General features: G+C 38.4%; 6 protein-coding genes and 1 pseudogene across 7 annotated transcripts; 5 read left to right on the forward strand and 2 right to left on the reverse strand.

Moving 5' to 3' along the window:
- The first annotated feature begins 1578 nt into the window (after nt 1-1578).
- Nucleotides 1579-4990, forward strand: LOC110782269 (protein LPA2). The gene is made up of 2 exons (XM_021986386.2): nt 1579-2070; nt 4500-4990. The coding sequence occupies exons 1-2, from the start codon at nt 1635-1637 to the stop codon at nt 4643-4645; spliced, it is 582 nt and encodes a 193-aa protein (XP_021842078.2). The 5' UTR covers nt 1579-1634; the 3' UTR covers nt 4646-4990.
- A 1458-nt stretch (nt 4991-6448) lies between these two features.
- LOC110782387 (probable carboxylesterase 12) lies at nt 6449-8413 on the forward strand. The gene has a single exon (XM_021986529.2). The coding sequence runs from the start codon at nt 7060-7062 to the stop codon at nt 7996-7998; it is 939 nt and encodes a 312-aa protein (XP_021842221.2). The 5' UTR covers nt 6449-7059; the 3' UTR covers nt 7999-8413.
- A 288-nt stretch (nt 8414-8701) lies between these two features.
- LOC130469231 (probable carboxylesterase 1) lies at nt 8702-19975 on the forward strand. 2 transcript variants are annotated; one of them, XM_056838218.1, is made up of 4 exons: nt 8702-12487; nt 12970-13190; nt 16984-17269; nt 19837-19975. In XM_056838218.1, the coding sequence occupies exon 1, from the start codon at nt 10891-10893 to the stop codon at nt 11836-11838; it is 948 nt and encodes a 315-aa protein (XP_056694196.1). In that variant the 5' UTR covers nt 8702-10890; the 3' UTR covers nt 11839-12487; nt 12970-13190; nt 16984-17269; nt 19837-19975. The 2 variants fall into 2 exon arrangements, with proteins under 2 accessions (XP_056694196.1, XP_056694195.1); XM_056838217.1 differs by having other exon boundaries at nt 17125-17269.
- On the forward strand, nt 14472-16166 carry LOC110782388 (probable carboxylesterase 1). The gene has a single exon (XM_056838216.1). It carries the CDS (start codon nt 14814-14816, stop codon nt 15771-15773), a length of 960 nt encoding a protein of 319 aa, XP_056694194.1. The 5' UTR covers nt 14472-14813; the 3' UTR covers nt 15774-16166.
- Nucleotides 18091-20479, forward strand: LOC110782270 (2-hydroxyisoflavanone dehydratase-like; annotated as a pseudogene).
- Nucleotides 20480-21090: 611 nt separating this feature from the next.
- LOC130470691 (2-hydroxyisoflavanone dehydratase-like) lies at nt 21091-22095 on the reverse strand. The gene has a single exon (XM_056841217.1). The coding sequence runs from the start codon at nt 22093-22095 to the stop codon at nt 21091-21093; it is 1005 nt and encodes a 334-aa protein (XP_056697195.1).
- A 2009-nt stretch (nt 22096-24104) lies between these two features.
- On the reverse strand, nt 24105-26378 carry LOC110782232 (probable carboxylesterase 5). The gene is made up of 2 exons (XM_056838219.1): nt 25730-26378; nt 24105-25039 (listed from the first exon to the last, which is right to left on the reverse strand). The coding sequence occupies exons 1-2, from the start codon at nt 26294-26296 to the stop codon at nt 24602-24604; spliced, it is 1005 nt and encodes a 334-aa protein (XP_056694197.1). The 5' UTR covers nt 26297-26378; the 3' UTR covers nt 24105-24601.
- Between the last annotated feature and the right edge of the window lie 1482 nt (nt 26379-27860).

The raw sequence follows: 27860 nt of genomic DNA on the forward strand, positions 1-27860 counted from the left end.
TTGCTCATATTTTACGTTTGCACTCAGTACTCGCATAATGTGTCATTTAAGTCCGCAATGATAATGACAAAAATGTAATCTCGTGATAATTTCATTAATCACAAAAATATTATACAACGTACAACATGTAGGGTATACTAATATGCATCTGTGTATATAATATAGGTGATGTTCTTTCTTTTATACTAAGATTATGTCGGACTCAAGGTGAGGATACTGGATAAGTATATGTGCATATAGCGTTATATGAATCATTTTCAGGAGGTAAGCAACTGAGAAATGTTATTTGTGGAACGAGGGAGAATAAGGGAATTGGATCCGCCATAAATCCATAAAATATGAAATATTGAAAAATGAGACACATAAAATCAAGAAATGGTGTAATTGTAAATTTATAAGATTCTTTTATAAAAGTACGACGTATTTCAAATTGGATCTTGCTCATATTTTTTTGCTATGTTAGAGATATGCGGAGTACATACATAACAAAACAAAAAAAAAACGTTAAAATCTAAGTTGAGGTCATAGACTCATAGAAAATACAGAGTAGAAAAAAATAAAAGGGTCAAATGTACTACGTAAAACATTTAAAATCATTAAGACTTTGAGATAAATCATGAATTCTAACATGAATTTGTTCTTATTCTTATTTCAACATGGAGATTCATTTCTCATGATCCTCCCAATCACATTGGACCAACTCGCCTCAGTGATAACTTCGACATTAATTGGACTTGACTTTCATGCATTGTGAATCCAAGTAATTTAATGATTTGTTGAATTTGATAAAATTTAACGAAACTTGATTTAACTTAATGATATGGTAGTGTGGATCCTTTGCCCCAAATTCGTGTCCCGTCTAGTGCTCAGACCAACAAAATTAGAATAGCGGGTAGCGGGTAGTGGTTAGTGGTTGAATAACGGGTAGCGAATATCAGTGAATAGTAGCGGGTAACGTTTAGTTGTCAAAGTAGTGGGTAAATGATATAAGTGTTCGATAAAACTATTAGTTGATACTGTAAAATAAAACAAAAAGTAGGATATTCTTCAAAAATTTACTATAAATTTGTCAAATGCTACCTGCTAACTCATTAATAAACGTTTGACCAAAGTTTGATAAAAGTTACCCAACCACTATCTGATAACGAGGAAGTAAAAACACATATCTGATATGTGTGTCCAAATACATATCAGAACATAAGACAAAATAGGAAAAAGGACAAAAAAAATAATTAAATGGTACTTTTCTAAACACAAATGGTACTTTTTTTTACAGAATGATATTAGAATGGTACTTTTTTTACATGAATGGTACTTCATTTTTTGTCTTTTAGCTATTTGTCTTTTAGTTGATATGTGTTTGTTGTTGCATGCCCGATATCCGCCTCGACGCACTCATCTGATAACCGCTACCTAATCGATACTTTGCCAAACATTAACACATTTTACAAGGATGTGTCTCGACTAGGTCAAAACAATACCCGTAATCTCAAACGCTACCGCCGAACACGTCGAAAATGATTGCGTGGTTCTTTAAAATAAAAAATTCCATTCAATGTTAATAATAAATCGAATAAAATGTAAACCCATCAATTCAAACATAATACTCCGTACTAGTAAAATTGACTGCAAAAATGGCAGTGCTTCCTCTTCAATCCTCTTGCTTCACCAATAAACCTCATCTCCTGCTCTTCAAAACTCATCCCACCAAACCCAGATTCACCATCACTTCCCTTGATTCATCATCATCATCGTCACAATCTGCAAAACCCACAATTAATAATGACCCAATTGAGCAATCTTCAGACAAAAAACCCATTTCATCAACCGGGCAAGGGTTTGGGCCAGTCCAGACACCAAAACCGTCACCGGCAACCGGGAAGAAGAAGGGGAAGAGGGAGAGAGCGTCAATTATACGCCGGAATCCTGTCGAAAAACCGGCTTTTCTGGATAAGAATGGTGGGGCAGAGGAAGGTCAGCAGCAGGGTGAGAACGAAAGGGCTTTCTTGCTTACTTGGTTGGGACTTGGTGGTGTCATTTTTGTTCAGGGGATTACTCTTTCTGTCTCAGGTATATACTAATCGTATTGTTCTTCGTTTTAAGCACTTAATTTATCATTTGGGTCAATTTAATTTCAACAATTTGGTGATTATATTAATAGAAATTGGTTTTGTGTGTTTGGAATTTACCAATCATGTTGTTCTTCGTTTTAAGCACTTAATTTATCATTTAGGTCAATTTAATTTCAACAATTTGGTGACTATATTAATAGAAATTGGTTTTGTGTGTTTGGAAGTTAGTGAACGGTTGTTAATTGTATGTAGAGATATGATTATCAAGTTTAAATGGATTTTTTGGGTGAATTCTTTAGTGTATTGGCAAATTTGAATCAAGGGTTAAGAAATTGTGTTATAGACTGCATACATTTGACTTCCCTAAACCGCCAGGTGCTGGCAGGCGGCGATTAGGAGGTATCTTTGTTCGAGGGAGAGGGTTAGCAGTAGTATAGTGTTTCAACCATTTGGTGATCATACTATTAATAGAGGTCACAGTAGTATTTCAACCATTTCGTGATCATACTATTAATAGAAATTGGTTTTGTAGGTTTGGAATTTAGTAAACTTTTGTTAATAGTATGCAGAGATATGATTATCAAGTTTAAATGGAGTTTTATTTTGGGTGAATTCTTAGTGTATTGTTAATTTTGAATCCAGGATTTAAATTGTGTTATACATTTGACTTCCTTATACCGGCCCGAACCTGGCGAGGCAGCGAATAGGAGGTACCTTTTTTAGATGGTCAACATTAGTTCCAGTATGGTCTTTCTCGTACACTTTGTTTGAATAAGAGGAAATGGAGAGAAAGGAGGGAAGAGAAACTGGGGAGGGAGATGAACAAGCACTTAAGAGGAAATCGGTTTTTTATGTTTGGAATTTATTAGTAACTTTTGCTAATTGTACGTAGAGATATGATTATCAAGTTCAAATGGAGTTTATTTGGGTGAATTCTTAGTGTATTGGAAAATTTGAATCAAGGGTTTTAGGAAATTGTGTTATAGACTGCATACATTTGACTTCCCTAAACCGCCCAAAGCCGGCGACGCGAGGCAGCAGGCGGTGATTAGGGGGTATCTTTGTCAGAGGAACCTGATTAGCAGCAGGATTGTCTCTCTTAATGGAGGTTTTGTGTGGTAGTACTGTGAAATTTTGATTGTTTTGTTAATGGTGTCTGGTAGTTAAGTGTCATATAGTTTGGTAATGGCTTTTTGAATCACTGTTATTGAGTCAAGGTCGCCGTAAAAACACTAAGCTTTAACATGAGTTACATGACAATGGGATGGGCTACCTGGAATATGAGAGCTAGCAAATTACTGAATTAGCATAGGTGAACCTGGCTAACTCCATCTCATTAGCAAAGAAAGTTGCATTTTGTTCATCAATGTTGCTGTAAATGCAATCATTTAGCAAAAGAATGCAGAGAACATTAGCGCTATTGTAGGTAAGAGTAGCTAAGGATGAAAGAGTTTGCTTTTTGTGAACATAATTCCATGTTATTGCATCAACAGTTCAACACTCCCTTGGCCCCCGGCAACTTGGCTCTTATTTGTAACTCTCAGTTTTTTAAATGGCGTTATTGATATTGTCACCGAGTTCTCTAACTTTAGCATGGAATAATGTTATATCAACGTTTGGTGTGCACGGAGCAATCACATTTGTATTATCAACGTTTGGTGTGTCCAGAGCAATCACATTTGTACCACCAACTCTGCTTTGGTTCTCAGGGATGCTTTGAATACAGAGAATTCTTCTGACAACGGCCTACTAATGCTAAATTGCTTAGAGATGCCAAGAACGGTCTTTACCACGAGAGATGTAGGTGTGCATGTACAGGGGGGTTGGGATAGATGATTCAAAGCACTTTAATATTGGGCATAGATGTTAAAAACATAAGGTAGGAACTGTATGTATTTTCAACTAGCAGCCTGGTTGCTTATACTTTGTTGCATGAAGCTAGTCCAATGTTGTAGGATATACATCATCTGAAAACTGCTTCAAGGATCAAAAACCAGGTTCAGCACCCAAGTGCAAAATATTAGGCTAAGCCCAACCCGACCTGGCCCTAACCTGGCCCGTTGAACAGGTCTACTTTCCACGTTAGGGTCAAGCTGGCCAGAGTTGGTAGTAATGGCCTAATGGCCTAACGGGTGGTCTCCTCTAGACCTGATTCCGCCCTTTACTGTTAGCTTAAGCAATAACCCTACTTTGTTATGCCCTCTTTTGGAATTTTTTCTTAATGTTGATGTTCTGAGATGGGCAACTTTAATTTTTCACTGCTCTCCACTACCCTTTGAAAATAAGCAGTTTAATGAGTACTATTGCTGCCTTTAAACATATTCTAATTCTTCACGTTTTAAGAGAATTTCAGCCACAATAGTGTCTTTTCGGCTGAAAATATGTTGGTTCCTCTGTTGGTGACCTTTAATTCTTTTATTTCAACAGGATTTCTTCCAGAAGAGTGGGATAAGTTCTTGGTAAAGTTTCTGTACCCAACTTTCACCCCCACGGTGGTCTTGTTTGTTGCGGGAACAGTTGTATATGGTGTTTCGAAGTACCTGCAGAATGAAAACGCAGGAAAACCAAAATGATGGTTTTCTTAATCAGAGCCACTTGCACAATTGGTATAAGCCTCCTGTTCTTAGCACTTCCACTGATGCTGGATTGAATATATGTTATTGCCATTACATCCAGTTAAAGGAGATTGTGTTTGACTCAGATCTTGCACTTTGCTGGGTATAGGATAGAGGGTTTCGTTATTCGTGTTCCTATTGTTCAGTGTATGTAATTCTATGTTTATGGAAATTGAGTTGGTGAATTAGATGTATATTCAGTTCTACTGATTATAAACACTGCCATGTTTAACATTTCTGATAATGTAAGCAACTGCAGATTTGTTTATGATAATGGTTAATGAGTCTTCGTCATCTTTCAAACACGTTTCCCAAGATTATTATTGTGCTTGCTTAATTTATTCACTGTAGATGTAATTCTTTAAGCCTTTAACTACAATAAAACTCATATTTATGCGCTCTTGCATACCGTTCGTATCTGAGTTGTCTGCAGCAGGATTGAATCCATGAAGAAGGAAGTTACTGTTGAAATAACAGATTAATGGTTAGAAAATTGCAGCTGCAGCAGAACTGAAGGTGGTATTGTGAAGATGCTATTAAATTTACCTGGTTTGCTATAAGTTCCCCTCTTTCACTCAGGAATCAGGATCGGTTTAGAGAGGCAGAAAGAAGGCGAGGGGATACTTGCTCTAATTTGGAAACTGGGTTTGAGATCTTTTCCATGTTTATTAAGGTAAGAACTTTCCTGCAGCTTTTTTTACCAATGTACTCCCTCCATATTTATAAAAAAGATGCACTTTCCTTATTCGGCCGCATTTTATTAAAAGATACACTTTCTATTTTTGGCATGTCATGGTCCCACGTCCAAGTATATTAATCTTTATCTCCCTCCTGTGGTCCCCACACTTACTCACATCCTCTTTTTACTACAATAAATAATTCACACACTATCAATTTTTTTACAATAAAAAATAACTCAATACCCCACTTTCATCTTATTTTAATAAATTCAATCACCCTCCTAAATTACGTGCCGGTCAAAGTGTATCTTTTAAATAAACACGGAGGGAGTAATAAGGACAAAGAAAAAAAAGGAAGCTAATGTAGAGATAGTCTTTCCGATAGCCATGGGTCAGGAAGTTTGCTTCTGTTCTCTGTTCCAGTTCTGAAGCATTCTCCTCAGTTGTTTCATCTTATATATTTATTTTATTTTTTCTGCAGGTACTGCTTGGTGATCAAATAGCATTACAGCTCTTCCAATGAGCTTGAAGGGGGAAATTCCGAAAAATTGTGCATTTTCATGGAAGTAAAGATCAGTTGGTATCACTGCAATTAACTACTTATGTCGTTGATCAGGCACATAGCTCAGATTTACTTTGTCATCCTGCAGAATTGTGTCCATTTCAATTCAACCAGATTCTGCATTTTCAGGTGATTGACCTAATATCTTGAATTTTGAAAATAGCCTTTAATCTCCTGATACAATTTCTATATACGAAGTATTGCTTTTTATTATTCATCTCAATCGCCTTTCCTTCTTTGTTAATAAGGATGGTTTAATCGTTAGCGTCCTACTGACTTTTAGGAAGACCTCTGGACACTCACTTAAAACCTCCATCAGGAATTTCTTTGGTGGGTGAATCACCGAATCCAGGTTTTTTTTAGGGTCTTAGATGAAGAAAAAGTGGGTGAAACTGTGAAAAGTTCATCAGTCATATTCATAAGAGATACAATACTACATTCAAGGAACCTAACATAATAACAATTTACATCAACATAGAATAAACCTATGAAAAGAATATTATACATATACAGCCTGTATGAGGTATATTTTGATTATATAAGGGGGTGTTCGAGGATTTCCATGACTAGGTAAGACTATAGGGCGGGTTTATAGATTTAAAGTAACTAGATGAGTTTCTCGAATATTCATGAAATACCAACCCGTATGAGGTATAGTTACATACTTACATGCACCGTTACTTGAAATCTAGATTCGCGTAGAAAATTACTCGTATTAGGAGTTCATTGATGTATAATACAAGTAGATTTTACCATAGGATTTAAAATGAATCCTAATACCAGCTTCAACTACTTAATCTGGAAATTCCAACTAGTCAACTACTAGTACAATGTGCGGTAGGAAAAATGTCAACGGGTGGGTGACACAATCAAAATGACACCCTCCCCATTGCCTTCTCCAAAAACCAGTAACTTCTCTGCTTTAATTGTATTGCTGAATTTCTTTATTTCTTTACTCATCCAAATCTTGATCTACACACATACAGACACCAGCATCAGCTACTTATTATATAATATGGGGTAGAAAAAAAGTCAACTGGTGGGTGACACAATCAAAATCACACCCTTCTTATTGCTGAATTTCTTTGTTTCTTCACCCATCTAACTCTAGATCAGTACCACAGATAAACATGTCTTACACAAACACAGACACAAACACAGCTGAATCTGAGTGGAACTACTCAGAATCAGACATAGCTCATGAATTCCTGTTTTTCAACGTCCTCAAAGATGGTCGTGTCCATGTTTTACTTCCACCTGTTGAGAAAGTCCCCCCTTCCTTTGGCTCCACCGTCGGCGTCTCAATAAAAGACGTCGAAATAACATCCGACGTCTCAGCCCGAATCTTACTCCCTTCATCCACCACTGCACAGAAACTCCCTGTTGTATTCTACATCTATGGCAGTGGCTTTTGTATGCGAGCCGCCTTTTCTGAGGATTACACCCGCTTCTGTTCCAACATCGCCACCGAAGCCAACGCCATTGTTGTCTCAGTTGAATACGGCATCTTCCCTGCACGCCCGATTCCCGCGTGCTATGACGATTCCTGGGCAGCGCTCCAGTGGTTGGCGTCTCACGGTAACGGGTCTGGACCTGACCCGTGGATCAACAACCACGCCGATCTTCGCCGGATCTTCGTCGGCGGGGATTCTGCAGGAGGAAACATCTCTCACACCTTATTAGCTAAGGTAGGGTCTACAGGACTCCCTGGGGATGCGAACATTGAAGGGATGATATTAGTCAACCCGTACTTTGGGGAAGATGATAAGATGTGGATGTACATGTGCCCTACTAATGAAGGACCTACTGATCGTAGAATGAAACCTGCTGTAGAGGATCTGGGTAGGATCGGGTGTGGTAGGGTGTTGGTGTTTCTGGCTGAGTTTGATGCGTTGTACTGTGCAGGGAAGATGTACACGGATGAGTTGATCAAGAGTGGTTGGAAAGGGACGGTTGAGATTGTGGTAAACAAAGGAAAGGATCATTGCTTTCATCTTGCTGATTATACAGATCTTGAGGCTATTGCTATTCGGGGTCGGATCGCTTCCTTTATCAATAATCAAGGTTAAGGTGATTTAATCACCTGTATTGAATACCGTTATGGAGATTGTGTTTGACTCAGGTCTTGCACTTTGCTGGGTGTAGGATAGACACTTACACACTTTCACACTTTCACTATCTGTCTTCTTATTGTTCAGTGTGCTTAAATGCTGTATTTGTATGTAAATTGAGATGCCGAATTAGATGTATGTTCAGCTATGGTGATTAAAAACACTGCATGATTAACATTTCTGATAATGTAAGCAACTGCAGACTTTTTCAGGATAGTGAGTCTTCTTCATCTTTCAAACATGTTTCTCAGAGTTATTATTGTGATTTGTACTTGCTTAGTTTATTAATCGCACAAGTAATGCTGTAAATATTGTTAAACCCGTGGTTATGCGCTCTTGTATGCCATTGTATCCGAGTTTTTTACAGCAAGATTGAATCCATGAAGGAAGTTACTGTTGATATAACAGTTCAGTGATGTTCTGTAAAATGCAGCTGCAAGAATGAAAGTTGCATGTAAATTTACTTAGTGGTTTGCTATAAGTTCTCCTCTTTCATTCAGGAATCAGGATCGGCTTATTTTTCACCTTCCACAGAGGCAGAGAAAAGGCGAGGGGTCATTGTTCAGTCAGGTAACTTGGATTCAAGTTGTCATCCTGCAGAACTGTGTCCATCCCAATTCAATCAGACTGTGCCTTTCCAGGTAATTAACCTAATAACTTAACTTATGAAATCGCTTTTACTCTTGCTAATTTTTGTACTCTATTACTTTTTATTATTCATCTCAATCGCCTTTCCTTTATGTTAATAGGGATGGTTTAAGTATTAGTTTCCCACTGAATTTTAGGTTATAAGATTACTTCTTCGTATGCTCTTAAATCCAAACCGAGCTGAACGTCTACTAAGGCTTTGAATTGATTAGACTAAAGTGGCTTAGTAATTTGATCGTATTTTCTTTTTTCTCGAGTTTTCTTATGGGGGTAAACCTATAATAGAACAGATAGATATAAAATCATTAGGCCTAACAAGCAACACCACTGAAATGTCTTCCTACATACCCAGTTTCCCACTGCTACGAAAACCATGATTCTGATGAAAGTTTATGAGGAGATTAAGGACACCATTGAAAAACTATTGTACTTTAAACAGGGTTCTAGGTTTTGTTTAGTTCAAAAATCCTACATTACGCTAGATTCTGACTATAATACGTAGTTCTTTGTACGGAGTAGTTGATACAGAATATAGCGTGAGTGAGTGCTGATCTATGGAGTATCAGATAAGAATTGTGTTGCTGAGTGCATATTCATGGCAGCCGCCGCAGCACAATTCGGGCATTGTACATGCTCACAATGGATAAAACTTCTGGCTATTTAGAAATTACATCAGTAAAATAGGGACTGTGATCCAGTTTACAACAAAAATAGACTTCCTTCAAATCACCAGCTAGATCAGTGAAAAGGAACACTAGAGAAGTATCAGACTATCAGTGATTCAGTGCCTTTGAGCCGGGCTACAGAATTCATATGATAATAAAACATAGATTTTGTTCCTGATATTATCGGAAACATTGTCAGTCTTCACATACTCATAAGTCATATTCAACACCCTCTTTAGTTTTACATATTGCCATAAAGCAAGGATCGGACTCTAGGAATTTCTTTGATTATTTGTAGGGGTATTCGAGGATTTCCATGACAAACCTAAGACTATAGGTTGAGTTTGGAATGGAAACAGTTTCAAGCAACTAGGACATGTTTTTTGAATACTCCCTCCGTATTTATTTAAGGGATACACTTGCCTTTTCCGACCGTATTTATTTAAGAGATACACTTGCCATTTTTAGTAACTTATCAACCCCACCATTTAATTAAATAATACATCTAATTTACCCTATGAACCCCATCATATTAAAAAAAAAATCATAAACCCACCTCACCTCCCACCCCCCAAAATGACATGGTCCCAACTTGTTTACTTATTAAAATATCTACCCAACCTTACTTGCTTTATTAATTTATTTCATTCAATTCTTCTTCTTAATACCCGTGCCTGGCCAAGTGTATCCCTTAAATAAATACGGAGGGAGTATTTATTAATCACCTATCTGCATCGTATGAGGTTTTTTTTATTGCCGTATCATATGAGGTATTTATCGCCATAACGTTAAAATGACGCTCGCCCAGTCCGGCCCGACCCAACATGAAAAAAGCACGACACACGCACAAAGTCTTGAGCTGTTAGATGGGCTTTGGCCCATTTCTTTTGGAAAAATATGACAAGACAAGACCTAACATGACAAAGCACGTTAAATCGTGTCAAATTAAGCCAAGGCATGAAAGGCACGGTCCGACACGTGGACTTGGACTGTGGATAGGCTGCCTTTTTGAAATTTTCTGCTCGACACAACCCGACACAAAACAGTTGGGTTTAGCATGGACGAATCCCATCCAGGCATGAAGTACGACCCATGACAGTCTTTACCATAACGTATGAGGTTTTTTTTATTGTCATATCGTATGAGGTTTCGAGTAACTAGGACGGCCACTCTTTTTCTTTTTTAACCAACACAAATCGGTGGATAACTCACTTTGTAACTTGTCACAGTGTCAAGCCTCATCAGAGTCATAGTGACTCAAGCATTGACCTTTATAGCTGGATTGACTACTTAAAATAGGTGCCAATAACCCGGTTCAATATGTGTCATTTTTCTTATCAACTTTTTTTTTCCCCTAAAAAAACGAAAATACTCCGTAAAACTAGGCGAGTTGATGCTGATGTCTGTATGTGTGTATATAATATGGGGTAAAAAAAAAGTCAACGGGTGGGTGACACAATCAAAATCACACCCTTCTTATTGCTGAATTTCTTTGTTTCTTCACCCATCTAAATCTAGATTAGTACCACAGATAAACATGTCTTCTTACACAAACACAGACACAAACACAGCTGAATCTGAGTGGAAGTACTCAGAATCAGAAATTGCTCATGAATTCCTGTTTTTCAATGTCCTCAAAGATGGTCGTGTCCATGTCTTACCTCCTCCTAGTCTTGATGAGAATGTCCTCCCTTCCTTTGGCTCCACCGTCGGTGTTTCAATAAAAGACGTCGAAATAACACCCGACGTCTCAGCCCGAATCTTACTTCCTTCATCCACCACTGCACAGAAACTCCCTGTTGTATTCTACATCCATGGCGGTGGCTTTTGTATGAGATCCGCCTTTTCCGAGAATTACACACGCTTCTGTTCCAACATCGCCACCGAAGCTAACGCCATTGTTGTCTCGGTTGAATACGGCCTCTTCCCTGCACGCCCGATTCCCGCATGTTATGACGATTCCTGGGCCGCGCTCCAGTGGTTGGCGTCTCACGGTAACGGGTCTGGACCTGAACCGTGGATCAACGATCACGCTGATCTTCACCGGATCTTCGTTGGCGGGGATTCTGCAGGAGGGAATATCTCCCATACTTTATTAGCTAAGGTAGGGTCTATGGGACTTCCTGGGGAAGCAAACATTGAAGGGATGATATTAGTCCATCCTTATTTTGGGGAAGATGATAAGATGTGGATGTATATGTGCCCTACAAATGAAGGGCCTACAGATCCAAGGATGAAGCCTGCTGTAGAGGATCTAGCTAGGATCGGGTGTGACAGGGTGTTGGTGTTTTTAGGTGAGATTGATGGGTTGTACGGTGTAGGGAAGATGTACACAGATGAGTTGATCAAGAGTGGTTGGAAAGGGACGGTTGAGATTGTGGTAAACAAAGAAAAGGATCATTGCTTTCATCTTCCTGATTATACGGATCTTGAGGCTGTTGCTATTCGGCGACTGATCGCTTCCTTTATCAATAATCAAGGTTAAGGTGATCTTATGATATTGAATACAGTTATGGAGATTGTGTTTGACTCAGAGCTTGCACTTTGCTGGGTATAGGATAGAGGGTTTCGTTATTCGTGTTTCTATTGTTCAGTGTATGTAATTCTATGTTTATGGAAATTGAGATGATGAGTTAGATGTATATTCGGCTTTACTGATGATAAACACTGCAAGTTTAACATTTCTAATAATGTAACCAACTGCAGATTTGGTTATGATAACGATTAATGAGTCTTCTTCATCTTCCAATTACGTTTCCCAAGATTATTATTGTGCTTGCTTAATTTATTCACTGTACATGTAATTCTTAAGCCTTTAACTACTATAAACTCATGGTTATGCGCTTTTGCATTCCGTTCGTATCCGAGTTGTCTGCAGCAGGATTGAATACATGAAGAGAAAGTTACTGTTGAAATAACAGTTTAATGGTCAGAAAAATGCAGCTGCAGTAGAACTGAAGGTGGTATTGTGAAGATGCTAGTAAATTTACCTAGTGGTTTGCTATAAGTTCCCCTCTTTCACTCAGGAATCAAGATCGGCTTATTCTTCACCTTCCAAAGAGGCAGAGGGAAGGCGGGGGGATACTTGCTCTAATTTGGAAACTGGGTTTGAGATCTTTTCCATGTTTGTTAAGGTAAGCACTTCCCTGCCGATTTAACAATGTACTCCCTCCGTATTTATTTAAAAGATGCACTTTCCTTATCCGTCTGTATTTTATTAAAAGATACACTTTCTATTTTTGGCATGTCATGGTCCCACTTCCAAGTATATTAATCTTTATCTCCCTCCTGTGGTCCCAACACTTACTCACATCCTCTTTTTACTACAATAAATATTTCACCCACTATCAATTCCTTACAATAAATAGTAACTCAATACCCCACTTTCATCTTATTTTAATAAATTCAATCACACTCCTAAAATTACGTGCCGGTCAAAGTGTAGTATCTTTTAAATTAAATACGGAGGGAGTAATAAGGAAAAAGAAAAAGGAAGGTGATGTAGAGATAGCCTTGCCGATAGCCTATGGATCAAGAGATTTGCTTCTGTTTTCTGTTCCAGTTCTGAAACATTCTGCTCAGTTATTTCATCTTATATTCTTCATTTGTTGCGCAGGTACAAGGTTGGTGATAAAATACCATTGCAGCTTCCAATGAGCTTGAATGGGGAAATTTCGAAAAATTGTGCATTTTCATGGAAGTAAAAATCAGTTGGTATCACTGCAATTAACTACTATGTCATTGATCAGGCATTCAGGCAGATAGCTCAGATTCAATTTGTCATCTTGCAGAAATGTGTCCGTTCCATTCCAATTCAATCAGATTCTGCATTTCCAGGTGATTGATCTATTAACTATAATTCTTAAAATGGCCTTTAATCTCATGATTTTGTTTCTACTCTATATTATGTTTTATTATTCATCTCAATCTTCTTTCCTTCTCCTGAATGTTAGTAAGACTGCTGGATTTTCATTGTTGGTTGAATCTAGGTTTTTTTTGGGGATTGGACGAAGACAAAATAGGTGAAACTGTAAGGTCAATTAATCAAATTTATAGGAAACCCGACATAATAACAATTTACATCAAATATATACGGAGCACTAAACCTATGAAAAGAATATTCTACATATATTCTCTATCAATAGCAATGTACTAGCAGTTACTCTGTATAAAATACTCCGAAGAATTAGACTGGGCAATTTTTTGATTATGTAAGGGGGTGTCAGAGGATTTACGTGGTTAGGTAAGACTATAGGACGGTTTGGAATCAAAACACTCAGATAGATTTATAGTAACTAAGATGAGTTTCTCGAGTATTCATGAAACACCAACCCGTATGGCAGTATAGTTACTTACTTACATGCACTGTTACTTGAAATCTAGATTCACATAAATAATTACTCGTATTAGGAGTTCATTGATGTATAATACGAAGTGTATTTTTACAATATGATAATGAATGCTAAAACCAGCATCAACTACTTAATCTGGAAATTCCAAGTTCCCAACTACTAACTAAGATGAGTTTCTCGAATATTCATGAAACACCAACCCGTATGAGGTATAGTTACATACTTACATGCACTGTTACTTGAAATCTAGATATGCATAAATAATTTATTACTCCCTCCGTTCCAAAATGTTTGTTACATATTCCTTTTAGGTTGTTTCAAAATGTTTGTTACATGGGGGAATCTTTCCTTTTATAAACTTATTATAATATTATTTTTTGTGCCAACTTTTAATTTTAATTGGTCCAATTTTTTCAACTCATTAAATTTCTTTACAATTTCCCAAGTATGTTAAGTTAGCAATCTTTGTGCTTTTCCATTATTGGTTCATTTTGATAAATAAAACAATCTTATTGGTTGTTGTAATTATTAGTGGATTGAGGTTTTACTTGGTTTATTTTTTTAATAAAAAACCAAAAGAATCTTTATTATACGTTAATAAACGTGCAAAAGTCCAAACGTAACAAACATTTTGGAACGGAAGGAGTAGGTGGTAGTTGATAGTGGAGTATTTTTTTAATTTAGTTAGTGAGAAATATGTCAAATAAAGCGGTGGGGTGGGGTGGGGGTGGGGATATTGAATTTTTAATGTTTTTTTAGGATTGGAATATATGTGGGTCCATGGTTAAGAGAGAAATGATATAATATTAGTAAAAGTATGTCATTTATAGAAACGGGGTGAGTATTAAGGGACAGAGGAAGTAGATTTTTACATTACAATATGATTGAAAATGAATGCTAACAAGTACCACCAGCATCAACTACTTAAATCAGGAAATACCAAGCTCCCAACTACCAATATAATATGGGGTAGAAAAAAAGTCAACAGGTGGATGGACAATCAAAATCACACCAGTGACTGATCCGTCTTTAATTGTATTGCTGAAATTCTTTATTTTTTCATTCCATCCAAATCTAGATCAGTACCACACACAGACAGCAGACAAACATGTCTTCTAACACAAACACAGACACAAACACAGCTGAATCTGAGTGGAACTACTCAGAATCAGACATTGCTCATGAATTCCTGTTTTTCAACGTCCTCAAAGATGGTCGTGTCCATGTCTTAGTTCCACCTGATGAGAAAGTCCCCCCTTCCTTTGGCTCCACCGTCGGCGTCTCAATAAAAGACGTCGAAATAACACCCGACGTCTCAGCCCGAATCTTACTCCCTGTCTCTGCATCATCCACCGGTGCACACACTGCACAGAAACTCCCTGTTGTGTTATACATCCATGGCGGTGGCTTTTGTATGCGATCCGCCTTTTCTGAGGATTACACCCGCTTCTGTTCCAACATTGCCACCGAAGCCAACGCCATTGTTGTCTCGGTTGAATACGGCCTCTTCCCTGCACGTCCGATTCCCGCGTGTTATGACGATTCCTGGGCCGCGCTCCAGTGGTTGGCGTCTCACGGTAACGGGTCTGGACCTGACCCGTGGATCAACGATCACGCCGATCTTCACCGGATCTTCGTTGGCGGGGATTCTGCAGGAGGGAATATCTCCCATACTTTATTAGCTAAGGTAGGGTCTACAGGACTCCCTGGGGAAGCAAACATCAAAGGGATGATATTAATCCACCCGTACTTTGGGGAAGATGATAAGATGTGGATGTATATGTGTCCTACAAATGAAGGACCTACTGATCGTAGAATGAAGCCTGCTGTAGAGGATCTGGCTAGGATCGGGTGTGACAGGGTGTTGGTGTTTTTAGGTGAGTTTGATGGGTTGTACGGTGTAGGGAAGATGTACACAGATGAGTTGATCAAGAGTGGTTGGAAAGGGACGGTTGAGATTGTTGTAAACAAAGAAAAGGATCATTGCTTTCATATTCCTGATTATACAGATCTTGAGGCTGTTGCTATTCGGCGACAAATCGCTTCCTTTATCAATAATCAAGGTTAAGGTGATCTAAATCGGATTTGAAGTGATGACTTAAGCATAAATACCTCGCTTTTGTTCAATTATAAATAAATAAATAAAATTGATGGAGATTTATAGCATCATTCAAGTAAATACAGATTAAGATCTGACCTGTATTGAATACAGGTATGGAGATTGTGTTTGACTCAGAACTTGCACTTTGCTGGGTTTAGGATAGACACTTTAACAGTTTCACTATCTGTCTTCTTATTGTTCAGTGTACTTAAATGCTGTATTTATATGTAAATTGAGATGCTGAATTAGATATATGTTCAGCTCCTGCTGATTAAAAGCGCTGCACCCGATTAACATTACTGATAATGTAAGCAACTGCAGACTTGGGTTAACGATAACGAGTCTTCTTCTTCTTTCAAACATGTTTCCCAAAATTACTACTATTGTGCTTGTAGAGGTGATCAAAATTCGGGCTGGGCCGGGCTTTAACACAAAAACTCATGCCCTGACTCAGAATTGGTGCGGGCTTTTCGGGCCAAAACAGGGTTTTTTGTGCCGGGTTCGGGCTTTGGTCTGAAAATACGTACAAGTTGCTCAAACCCGTACTTTCGGGTCGTGCCTGGCTTTACACACAAAAACTCATTACCAAACCCATAAATTTGGTACGGGGTTTTGGTCCGAAACGAGGTTTTTTTGGCTTTTTGGACCGGGTTCGGGCTTCGGTCTGAAAATGCATACATGTTGCCCAAACCCGTACTTTTTCAGGCCGGGCCAGCATTCATTGCAGATGTAATGCTGTAAATATTATTAAACCCATGGTTATTGCCTTCTTGTATGCTATTATATCCGAGTTTTTTACAGCAAGATTGAATCCATGAAGGAAGGTACTATTGATATAACAGTTCAATGATGGTAAGAAAAATGCAGTTGCAAGAATGAATGTTGCTTGTAAATTTACTTAGGGCGTGTTCGGCGGTAGCGTTTGAGGTAACGGGTAGCGTTTTGACCTAGTCAAGACGCTACTTGTAAAATTTGTAAGTGTTTGGTAAAGTAGCGATTTAGGTAGCGGTTGGGTAGCTTTTGTCAAACGTTAAAATTAGTAGCGTTTAAGGTAGCGGGTAGCGTTTGACAAATTTATAATAAAGTTTTAAATAATATTCTTGCTTTTATTTTTATTTTTATAATATCAACCGCTACTTTTACCGAACACTCATATTAGTTACCGCTACTTTGACAGCTAACCGTTACCCGCTACTATTCACCGCTACTCGCTACTTTAACCGCTACCCGCTACTCAACCGCTAACCGCTACCCGCTACCGCTAATTTTGCCGAACAGGGCCTTAGTGGTTTGCTATAAGTTCTCTTCTTTCATTCAGGAATCAGGATCTGCTTATTCTTCACCTTCCACAGAGCAAAGAAAAGGCGAGGGGATATTTGCTCTAATTTGGAAACTGAGTTCGAGTTCGTTCCATAAAAATCAATGGCGGAAGATAGCCTTTTCCATCATCATGGTTTGTCAAGGTAAGAACTTTCTTGTCAGTTTTATAGACAATGTAGAGATACCATGGGTCAGTTGTTTTGGTCGTCTTACTGTATGAGGTATTTATCGCCATAACGTAAAGATGACACTGGGCTGGCCCGACCCGACCCAACACTAAAAAGTACGGTACGGCAGGACAGGGCACATGCCCAAAGTTCATGAAAACACACGTCAAGGCACGACCCATTGCAACAAAGTACGTTAAATTGTGTGAATTAAGCTTAGGCATGAAGGCATGTGGGCTTTGACCGTGAATGAGCCACCTTTTTGAAATTTTTTGCTCGACCCAACCCGACAAGGAAAAGATGGACTTAGCATAGACGAAGCTCATTCAGGCACGAAACACAGCCCACAACCATCTTTACCATAACATATGATGTTTTTTATTGCCTTATCGTATGAAATTTTAAGTAACTAGGATGACCATAGACCAACATTTTTCTTATTTAATCGACACAAGTTGGCGGAGAACTCAAGTCACAAGATTGAACAACATTCCTTTATTTTTTTGGTGTTAGCACCCCAATAGGGACTAATATGGATTTGGAGCGAGTTATGGGTGGTTATGTTCCATTCCCCTCTCAATTGTTGTCGCGGGGGATCGAATACGGGTTTTTCCTACCAAGATCAGCCTCAATCACCACTGAACCAATAATGAATTTCATCAGTTGTGCATCTGAGAGTTTTTCAAAACATTGACCTGCATAATTAAGATTAGCATCCGGTTGGCTACTTAAAATAAAAGTTGATAACCTGAAAATTATTACATGCACCCGGACGTACCTATTATGTTAGGTTGATTAACCGATTCAATATGTGTCATTTTTTCTTACCTACTTTAAAAACAATACGCAGTACTCCGTATAACTAGGCGAGTTTATTGGATATTTATTCATTAAAAAACGTCAACGGATGACAACAGTCAAAAGACCCAAAATCACACCATCCCCGTTGCGTTCCCCAAAAAAACAGCAAATCCAATCACCTTAACCTTAATTATACCGCCACATTTCTCTCTCATCAAAATCCCGATAGCTAAACAGCCACCACCAACCACCACCATCAACACCAGCAGATAAAACCATGTCTTCTTCAACCACCATCACATCTGAACCACCATCTGAATGGAATTACACAGATTCAGACATCGCCCACAAATTCCTCTTCTTCAACGTCCTAAAAGACGGCCGTGTCCACATCTTACTTCCATCTCCACCAGAAGTCCCGCCGTCGTACGGCTCCACTTACGGCGTCTCAGTCAAAGACGTCGAAATCACCACCGATGTCTCCGTCCGAGTCTTCCTCCCTTCCTCCGCCTCATCCACCACCGAAAAACTCCCTGTTCTGCTCTACATTCACGGCGGAGGCTTCTGTATGCTCTCCGCCTTCGCGGAGGAGTACACGCGGCTCTGCTCCATAATCGCTTCCCAATCCAACGTCATCATCGTCTCCGTCGACTACGGCATCTTCCCTGCGCGGCCACTTCCGGCGTGTTACGACGATTCCTGGGCGGCGCTACAGTGGTTAGCATCTACATCTGAACCGTGGATCAACACCACGCCGATCGTCGCCGGATCTTCGTCGGCGGGGATTCTGCAGGAGGGAACATCTCTCACACCTTATTAGCTAAGGTAGGTGAAAAAAATTTCTTAACAAAATGTGTTTTTAAATTGTAAAAATATGCTTTTAAATTGAATATATGCTTTTTAATGGTAAAGATATGCTTTTTAATCCGGTTATATGTAGCTCATGTAGAGCTAGCTTTTTATCCCGGTTGTATGCAGCTCATGTACAACTACGTACAACCGGGTGCACCTTTTGATATGTGAAGGGAGGGTCTATAGTCAAGATGGCTGTGGGCTGAGCTTCGTGCCAAGCCACGGGCGTGGGCCTAAACGGATCAGGCGCACGCCAGTCTTACATTGTATTGGGCTGGACGAAAAGTTCAAATCAGGGCCCAATACTACGGTCTTTCGTGTTGGACCGGGGCGGGTCAGGTCGGGCTTCGTGCCAAGCCGCGGCGTGGGCCTAAACGGATCGGGCCCACACCAGTCCCACGTATTTGGCCGGGCCGAAAAGTTCAACACAGGGACCAATACTACGGTCTTTTGTGTTGGACCGGGGTCGGGCCGGGCCGAGCTGAGCTGGGCTTCCTGTCAAGGCACGGACTTGTGCCTAAACGGATTGGGCCCATGCCAGTCACACATTATATCGGGCCAGGCCGAAAACTTCAAAACAGTGCCAAACACTACGGTCTTTGGTGTTGGATCAAGGCCGGCCCGTCATGCCTAAGCCTAACTTTACAAACCTAGCGTGGTTGTTGTTCCGGGCCGAGTTATACCCTGCCTTGTTGTGCTTTTTCCAAAAAAATGCGGCCCACGACTTCGTGCTCTTGTCGGGCTGTGTTTTTTGTGTGTATGTGTTGGGCTTTTTTTGTGCCGGGCCGGGTAGGGCCTGTGCAATACACAACCATATTTAGTCTATAATATATTACATGCACCCGTGTGTACCGTGCATCCGGATGTACTTAATAATTTTCATCTTTTAGTCTGCAGGAGGGCTCCCCGGGGACGCAACCATCGAAGGGATGATATTAATCCACCCTTATTTTGGGGAAGATGATAAGATGTGGATGTATATGTGCCCTACAAATGAAGGACCTGCTGATCGTAGAATGAAACCTGCTGTAGAGGATCTGGCTAGGATCGGGTGTGGTAGGGTGTTGGTGTTTCTGGCTGAGATTGATGGATTGTACGGTGCAGGGAAGAAGTACACAGATGAGTTGATCAAGAGTGGTTGGAAAGGGGATCTTGAGATTGTTGTGAATAAAGAAAAGGATCATTGTTTTCATATGTTTGATCATACTGATGTTGAGGCTGTTGCTATTCGAGGTCGGATCGGTTCGTTTATCAACAATAATCATCAAGGTTAGATTTTAAGGTATGATCTAATGGCATGAACTCGAAATTTGTTGTTCATTTGTTGTTTGTGAATTGGTGATTTGTTCTTGTATAAGTTTAGATGATAATATTGGTTTAGGCATGGTTGTGAATCATATATATGAGCTTTGCACTAATGACTAAAGTTACAAATTTGTAATCACGTCGATTGCGATAGAGTTACATGCAACTGGGTGTATATTTTAATTTATGATTTGATTGGAGGAATACTATGGAGATTATATGGTTGTATGTTGATGTGTTTATCAATAATCGAGGTTAGAATTAGGGTGTGATATAATGGCATGAACTCGAAATACTTTGTTCATTTGTTGTTCTTGTTCTTTGTTAATTTGTTCTTGTATAAGTTAGATGATAATTTATTGGTTTAGTCATGGTTTTGAATCTTATGAGCCTTGCACTAATGCCTAAAGTTACAAATTTGTAATGATGTCGATTGCGATAGAGTTACATGCAATCGGGTGCACATTCTAATTTCCGATTTGATTGGTGGAATAATATGGATATTTTGTGGTTGTTTGTTGATGTGTTTATCAATAATCAAGGTTAGATTAAGGTGTAATCTAATGACATGAACTGGAAATACTTTGTTCATTTGTTGTTCTTGTTCTTTGTTAATTTGTTCTTGTATAAGTTAGATGATAATTTTGGTTTAGTCATGGTTTTGAATCATATGATCACACCTTATCATACACAAATAAGGGCGAATGAGCAACAAGGGCTATACAGATTACAAACATGGTGAGAGAATTGTATCTTGTGACTTATCTGTCTTAATCTCAAGGCCAAGATCTTATTGCTAGAAAAAAATATTGATAAGGTGATAATTTATTTGATTAAGATTAGAGAGAAGAGTAAAGGTGCAAATTAGGGTTCTTATTACTACCCTTAACTTTTATGTAATGACTACTATGGATGAAAGAAGTAATGCGCCTCATGTTAGCAATAGCCTCTTGATCCTCAAGATTGTATAAATGAAAACAATGATTCTTTTTCGTGTTTTCGACAATCTCAACCGTTCCTTTCCATCCACTTTTGATCAGATCCTCCACGTACCGTTTTCCGGCGACATTCATAGGGTCATTCTCCGCCACCAGCACCAACACCCGCTCACACCTGATTGTAGCCAAATCCTCCAAAGTAGGCTTCAATCTACGATCATTAGGACCTTCGTTTGTAGGACACATGTATAACCACATTTCCTCGTCCCTCCCTCCTATCCCGAAGTAAGGATGAGCCAATATCATCCCTTCCACCCTTACGCTCTCGGGAAGCGGTCGTTGCCTCGATGACAACGACCGCCCCGCACAAGCTAGTAATGTATGGCAAATGTTTCCTCCGGCGGAGTCTCCGCCTACGAATATCCGTTGAAGATCGGCGTGGTTGTTGATCCAAGGTTCTAGACCACACCCCTTGTCGTGAGATGCCACCCACTCGAGTGCGGCCCATGATTCCTCGTAGCATGCAGGGAGAGGCCGACAAGGGGAGTAGAGACTGTACTCGACTGAGACAACTATGACGTTAGCTTGTGCAGCAAGATTGCTAACGTAGCGTGTGTAAACCACGGAAAAGGCGGATTCCATGCAGAATCCACCTCCGTGGATGTAGAGCAGAAGTGGGAGTTTGGTGTATCCACTCTCGCCTCTTGGTAAGAAGACGCGAGCGGATACATCCGAAGAAATTCGGATGTCCTTCATTTTGACCCCGGTAACAGGGTCATCCGAGGGAGGGATTTTCTTTCCCGTGGCGCCGGGGAATCTTAGTACGACACGACCGTCTTCGAGGACATTGAAGAGGACGGACTTGAAGACCACCTTATTATCACCATGGTTGTTACCGGAATCCATGGATTAGGCTTATAGCTATTTTATTTTTAGTTTATTTGTAAAGGGTTAAGAATAATGGCCAAGTATGAACATGCATATATATAGGAAAAATATTGTGCCAATGATATGGTATGATAATTGATAAGTATGTAACATTTGCACGTAACCACGACCTCAATTCCACAACAAATTTAAATAAAAACATGCACGTTATACATACACTTGAAAATATATTTATATTCAGAAAATTAATGAATCATTTTTCATATCTCCTACTCGATCTCACCGTTTCTTTTTGTTCTTTACCTTTTCCTTTCTGGTTGTTTTAAAATGTTCTTTACATTTTCTTTTATATTATCACATAAATGTTAAATATTCTATCAAAATTTGTGTCAAATGATAATTTTAACCAATTAAAATACATTGAGTCATTTAATCCGTCACACATTCCTATTGAGACATTAAAATTTTCTCATTTTTCCAATATCATAATTTTGATAAGAGCGAAAACACTATAAATAAACGTAATTTTTCTTATTTAAATAAAAATATAGAAGAATCTCAATACACATTAATTAGTCGCTAAAAAACGTGCAAACGACCAAACTTAAAGAACAAAAAGAAACGGAGAAAGTAAGAAATTAGTTAATGATTTTGTTCCTCAATCAAAAACAAATTAAAATGATACTTTTGCCTTTTATGTTTTGTAGATACTTTTTGTGTGCGCGTGAGTAATAAGTACAATATAAGTGATAATTAAATGAGTGTGGAAGGGATTTGAATCTGTGATCTATTGACCATTAGGGTACGGTATCACTGCTAATCTGCTATATGTACTATATTCCCCAAAATTTTTTGAGTGGCGAATGTAGTTCAATGCGCTATATAGAGGGTATAATTTCATTTATACTCAATTACAATCTTGCCTACAAAATTACATTCTAATCTCAATCTCATTATACATTTTGAAGCCATACGCTGCGTTTTTAAAAGTAATGCTCAAAATTAGTGTGTTAATAGTCCTTAATTAGTTCAGGGACATGATTAGTGCATACTACCTCTGTGTCAATAAATTCTTTACCATTACTATTTACACGAAATCCGGCCAGTACCACATTTGACCGTTAATATATATCGTTCTGTATGGCAAAAAAATATAAAAAGTTGATATTTAAAAAATACATTTCGAGACGAATCTCACAAGATATCTCATGATAATTTTTGGTAGATATAATAGTGAGAATTTACGGTCAAAAATTTAACACTTACACACATTTTTCAAAACGTAAAGAATGTAATGAAACGGAGGTAGTATAGATTAGTCCACTTTCTAGTTATACTTCGTGAATACCTATAGAGGGTTTTACTTCCGCACGATCCATGATACTGTAATGTCAAAAAACATATACTACTAAAAATAAAGAATCCAAATCTAAAAGTTATTCGATTAGTACGTAATTACGTGATAATCATGCTTTGCATGAACCTAAGAACAATGCCAGCATCACAGCTTATAGGTAATTAAAAAAATACTCCGTTACATCATAGTGCATTAATTACTCCCTCCGTTTTGAAATAAGATGGACGCTTTGACATTTGACACTATTATTCACAAATTTCAATTTGACTATCATTTGTGATTTATGGATAGAAAAATATAGTCGTGTGGGTCTTGTTTAATTCGTCACGATATATACTTTCGGAATATCAATTGGTTATAATTTTACGAATACAAAATTAGTAGGTTTTGGGCAGAATATTTCAGCCCGCTTTTCGGGCCTGGTCCGGTCCGAACTTTTAAAAAAATTGCGGGGTTTGGACAACGTAAAACAACAATTTAGTTATAAATTTGACCCGGCCCGAAAAGCTCGATAATTTTCGTCCGAAATAATGGATTTTGGGCACACAAAATTGGCCTGAAGCTTGGCCCATACCGACCCGGCCCGACATAAGGGCATATTTTTATTCCCCCGGCCCAGCCCGCCTTTTAATTAGGTCTACTACGAAGTATATAATAACAATAATAATAATATTGGATACACGTATAAGATTGTCAAGGTTGTCAAAATCTTTTATTTGATCTTGAGTTCTATATGAGGATTTTGGAGGATCCTTTACATCTTTATAACCATGATCTCCTTAGAAACGGTACAACGCAAGTTATGCAACCCAAAAAAAAAACATTATACAACTAATATGTTACACACGTGTGTTCAACTTTCTCACAATCCTTTAAAAAGGAGTATCTTAGGGGAAAAAAATCGATAAAAAGTAGATTTTAGACTTTTTAGATTGGTTCAAATCAAATAAGTTACACAATGAAAATTGTACAACGATTACATGTACTTATTTCACATAACAAGAACAACAACTAATGAACATAACATAATCGAAAAGTCCGAATCCACACGTACTCGATCCTCTAGTAACGAGCTAGCTAGGTTTATTTAAAAAAAAATTGCTAACTAAAGTATTAAGTAAAAAGATTAAGGCCATGGAGACCGGTTATTAAGCGAATTAGTTCGTGTTAAAACCCATTTAAACATGGTAATACATCCGTATTACCATGTTTATTGTCTGGATGATGATGATGGATAAAGGAAGAGATGCGTTGTCGGATAGCAACGGCTTCAGGATCCAAAGGATCATAAAGGTGAAAAATATGTTCCTTCCCTTTGTTCTCCATCAACTCCGCCACCGTACCTTTCCACCCGCTCTTGATCAGGTTCTCGGCGTATTTTTTCCCTGCCTCGTACAAATGCTCGTCGTCCTTTTCGGCCACCAGCACTAGAACCCGGTCACACCCCATCCTAGCCAGATCCTCTACGGCGGGCGTCAGCCTAGGATCCTTGGGACCCTTGTTTGTAGGACACATGAACATCCACATCTCCTCACCTTCCCAAAAGAAGGGATGGATTAAGATCATCCCTTCTACTCTAACATTCTCTGGTAGTCCTTCTGCAACCTACCGGGTGAGCAAAAAAATCCGAATAAATGAATACCCATATTTCCGACAAGAAAGATATACTCTTGCAAACTCTTATAAGGACCCTTTCAGTATCACTGCCAGTTTTCATTTTTGTATTTTGATTTTAGAAGTCGATTTATGATTAGATTGGACCGCCATTAACTAAAAATAGGCATACCCATAATAATATGTTGATTTTGAAAATTAACCACACAAAATTTAAAACTAATTTTTGTTTTTTCATATTGTGAATTTTAGTTTTATAAAAAATAGAAAACTGAAAATAAAAAATGATAACCGAATAAGCCATGGTATGATTAATTTTACTATGATTTTTGGATACTAAAAGTATAATTAATTTACTATCTATATATGATATACTATAACATTGGTTATAATATAAGTATAATTAATTTACTATATCATATGTGATTATTAAGATGAAATAATATAAGTGTAATTAACTTACTATGATTTTTGGATACTAGAAGTATAATTAATTATGTGTGGTTATTAAGAAGAAGAGAATAAAAGAGCTTATTCATAAGGTATTAAGAATTAGTATCCCATTTATCGGATCTGATTTATTCGAATATCCGATCCGATTAAACCAGATATCCAGCTAAACCGAGTTTGATCGACTCGGATCATGATTTTCATGATCCGAAAAATCGGGTATCCGGTTACCTTAGCTACCAAGTTATGAGTGATATTCCCTCCGGCAGAATCACCACCAACAAACACCCTCCCAAGATCAGCGTAATCATTGATCCAACATTCCGGTCCACCACCCTTACAATGCAACCCCACCCACTGAATCGCACCCCAACCATCTTCATAACAAGCAGGAATACAGTCCTTTGGAAACAGCCTATACTCAACAGAAACAGCAATCACATTGGCTTCTGCAACAATTTGAGAAACAAAGAGGGAATACTCCACAGAAAAGGCAGACTGCATGCAGAAGCCTCCACCGTGGAAATAAACCAGGAGTGGTAGTTTGTTGGTGGTGGTGGTGGTGGTGGCGGCGGAAGAAGGGAGGAAGATTCGAGCGGAGATGGTAAGGGAGATTGTTATGTCTTTGGTTTCGACGCCAGGGGTGGTGACAGGGTGGTCTGACGGTGGTGCTCGCTCGTATAGGGAGGTGAAGACGTGGATGCGGCCGTCTTTTAGGAGGTTGAAGAATGAGAATTTTTTGGCTATGTCTGATTCTGTGTAAGTCCACTCATTATTACTGCTGTTGCTGGAAACCATGTTCTCTTATTGAGTTATTTCTTCACTTATCGAGGACTGTAATTGGGTATTATATGAGCAAGTTAGATTGAAGTGCTGCATCTTAAGGAGATGTTATGTAAGGGGTAGACATGTCAAAAATCGAATTGACTTGAAAACCGACCCGACCCAAAAATATCGGGTCTTGATCAAGATCTATAATCTGTAACCCGATCTTATTCGATCCCGAACAAGTCAAAAGTAATGGGTGAAAATTCGACCGAACCCTTTTTGACTCGATCGATTAGAATTCAATGTATTTATTTATAGTATTAAATGAAATTATGAATAATTTTAAGCACGTTAAACACGATGATTTTGATTTGAATTATTATTGTTGGGGTGTAATATGATTTTGATTTGAATTATTATTGTTGGGGTGTAATATGATTTTGATTTGAATTGTTATTGTTTGGTATAATATGATTTTTTGATTTGAATTATACGTCATTTTTATGGTTGAATTTGACTAAATATAAGCTTGTGTATGAAAAATTGTTAATTTATGCACATATTTTGTATTTTTATTACCCAAAATAATGAAAATATATATAATATGAGTTTTAAAATCCCTCAACCCGTTGGATCGATCCAAACCCGAATTTTTGGATCTTAAACAAATATTTCATATTTGTAAACCTGAACCTCAGAATAACCGACCTGAACGCGATATTAATGTTTTACAATCCGACCCAACCGACCCGTTTGACAAGTCTAGTAAGGAAGTAAGAAACTAAGGGGCGATGTGATTTAGGAAATGGCGTTTCGAGGGACTGTGGTTTTTAGCCAGGAAAGCCAAGTGGAGTAAAAGATTGAACATCTGTGATAATATATTCAGAAGAGGGACAATTCTCCAGATGAATTGTGTCAGCATTTCTCTATTCCTTAACTTGGATTTCGATTTTGCAATTTAGTCACAAGATAGAACTACTTCTTTTATCGGAAATGATTCTTCCAAGGAAAAATACAATTCTTTCTAAAGGAAATATGTTTGGTAAAATTATGATTTTTAGGAAAAAAAATGAAATTATTCTTCGAAAGAATCACCTTCCCTTTTATCCTATAGTGTAGCTGTTAGGGATGGCAGCGGGTCCAGGACCCTACCCGGACCCTATCGGGCCCTACCCTAATATTAGGGAAGAGAGTGTGATCGCACGTTTTTCCTAAAAGCAATTACTCGGATAAGCCTTACATAAACACCAAGCGCACCTACAACGACTCATGCATAGATGTGTCAAATGGGTTGGTAGGATCGGGTTATAAAAATACTTATGTGTTGTGGTTAATTCGGGTGGGTCAATTTTGTGTTCGAGTTTACAGATACTTGTCCAAGATACTTCTTTTATCGGCAAATGATTCTTTCAAGGAAATTATATATGCTTGAGAAAATTATGATTTTCTAGGAAAAAAGTGAAATTATTTCTCAATAGAATGACCTCCCCCTTTATCCTATAGTGTAGTGTGATCACACGTTTTCCCTAAAAGTAATTACTCGGTAACTCGGATAAGTCTTCCATAACCACCAAGGGCACCAACAACGACAATC

The sequence above is a fragment of the Spinacia oleracea genome, chromosome 3 (genome assembly GCF_020520425.1).
Source record: "Spinacia oleracea cultivar Varoflay chromosome 3, BTI_SOV_V1, whole genome shotgun sequence".
Classification (NCBI taxonomy): domain Eukaryota; kingdom Viridiplantae; phylum Streptophyta; class Magnoliopsida; order Caryophyllales; family Amaranthaceae; genus Spinacia; species Spinacia oleracea.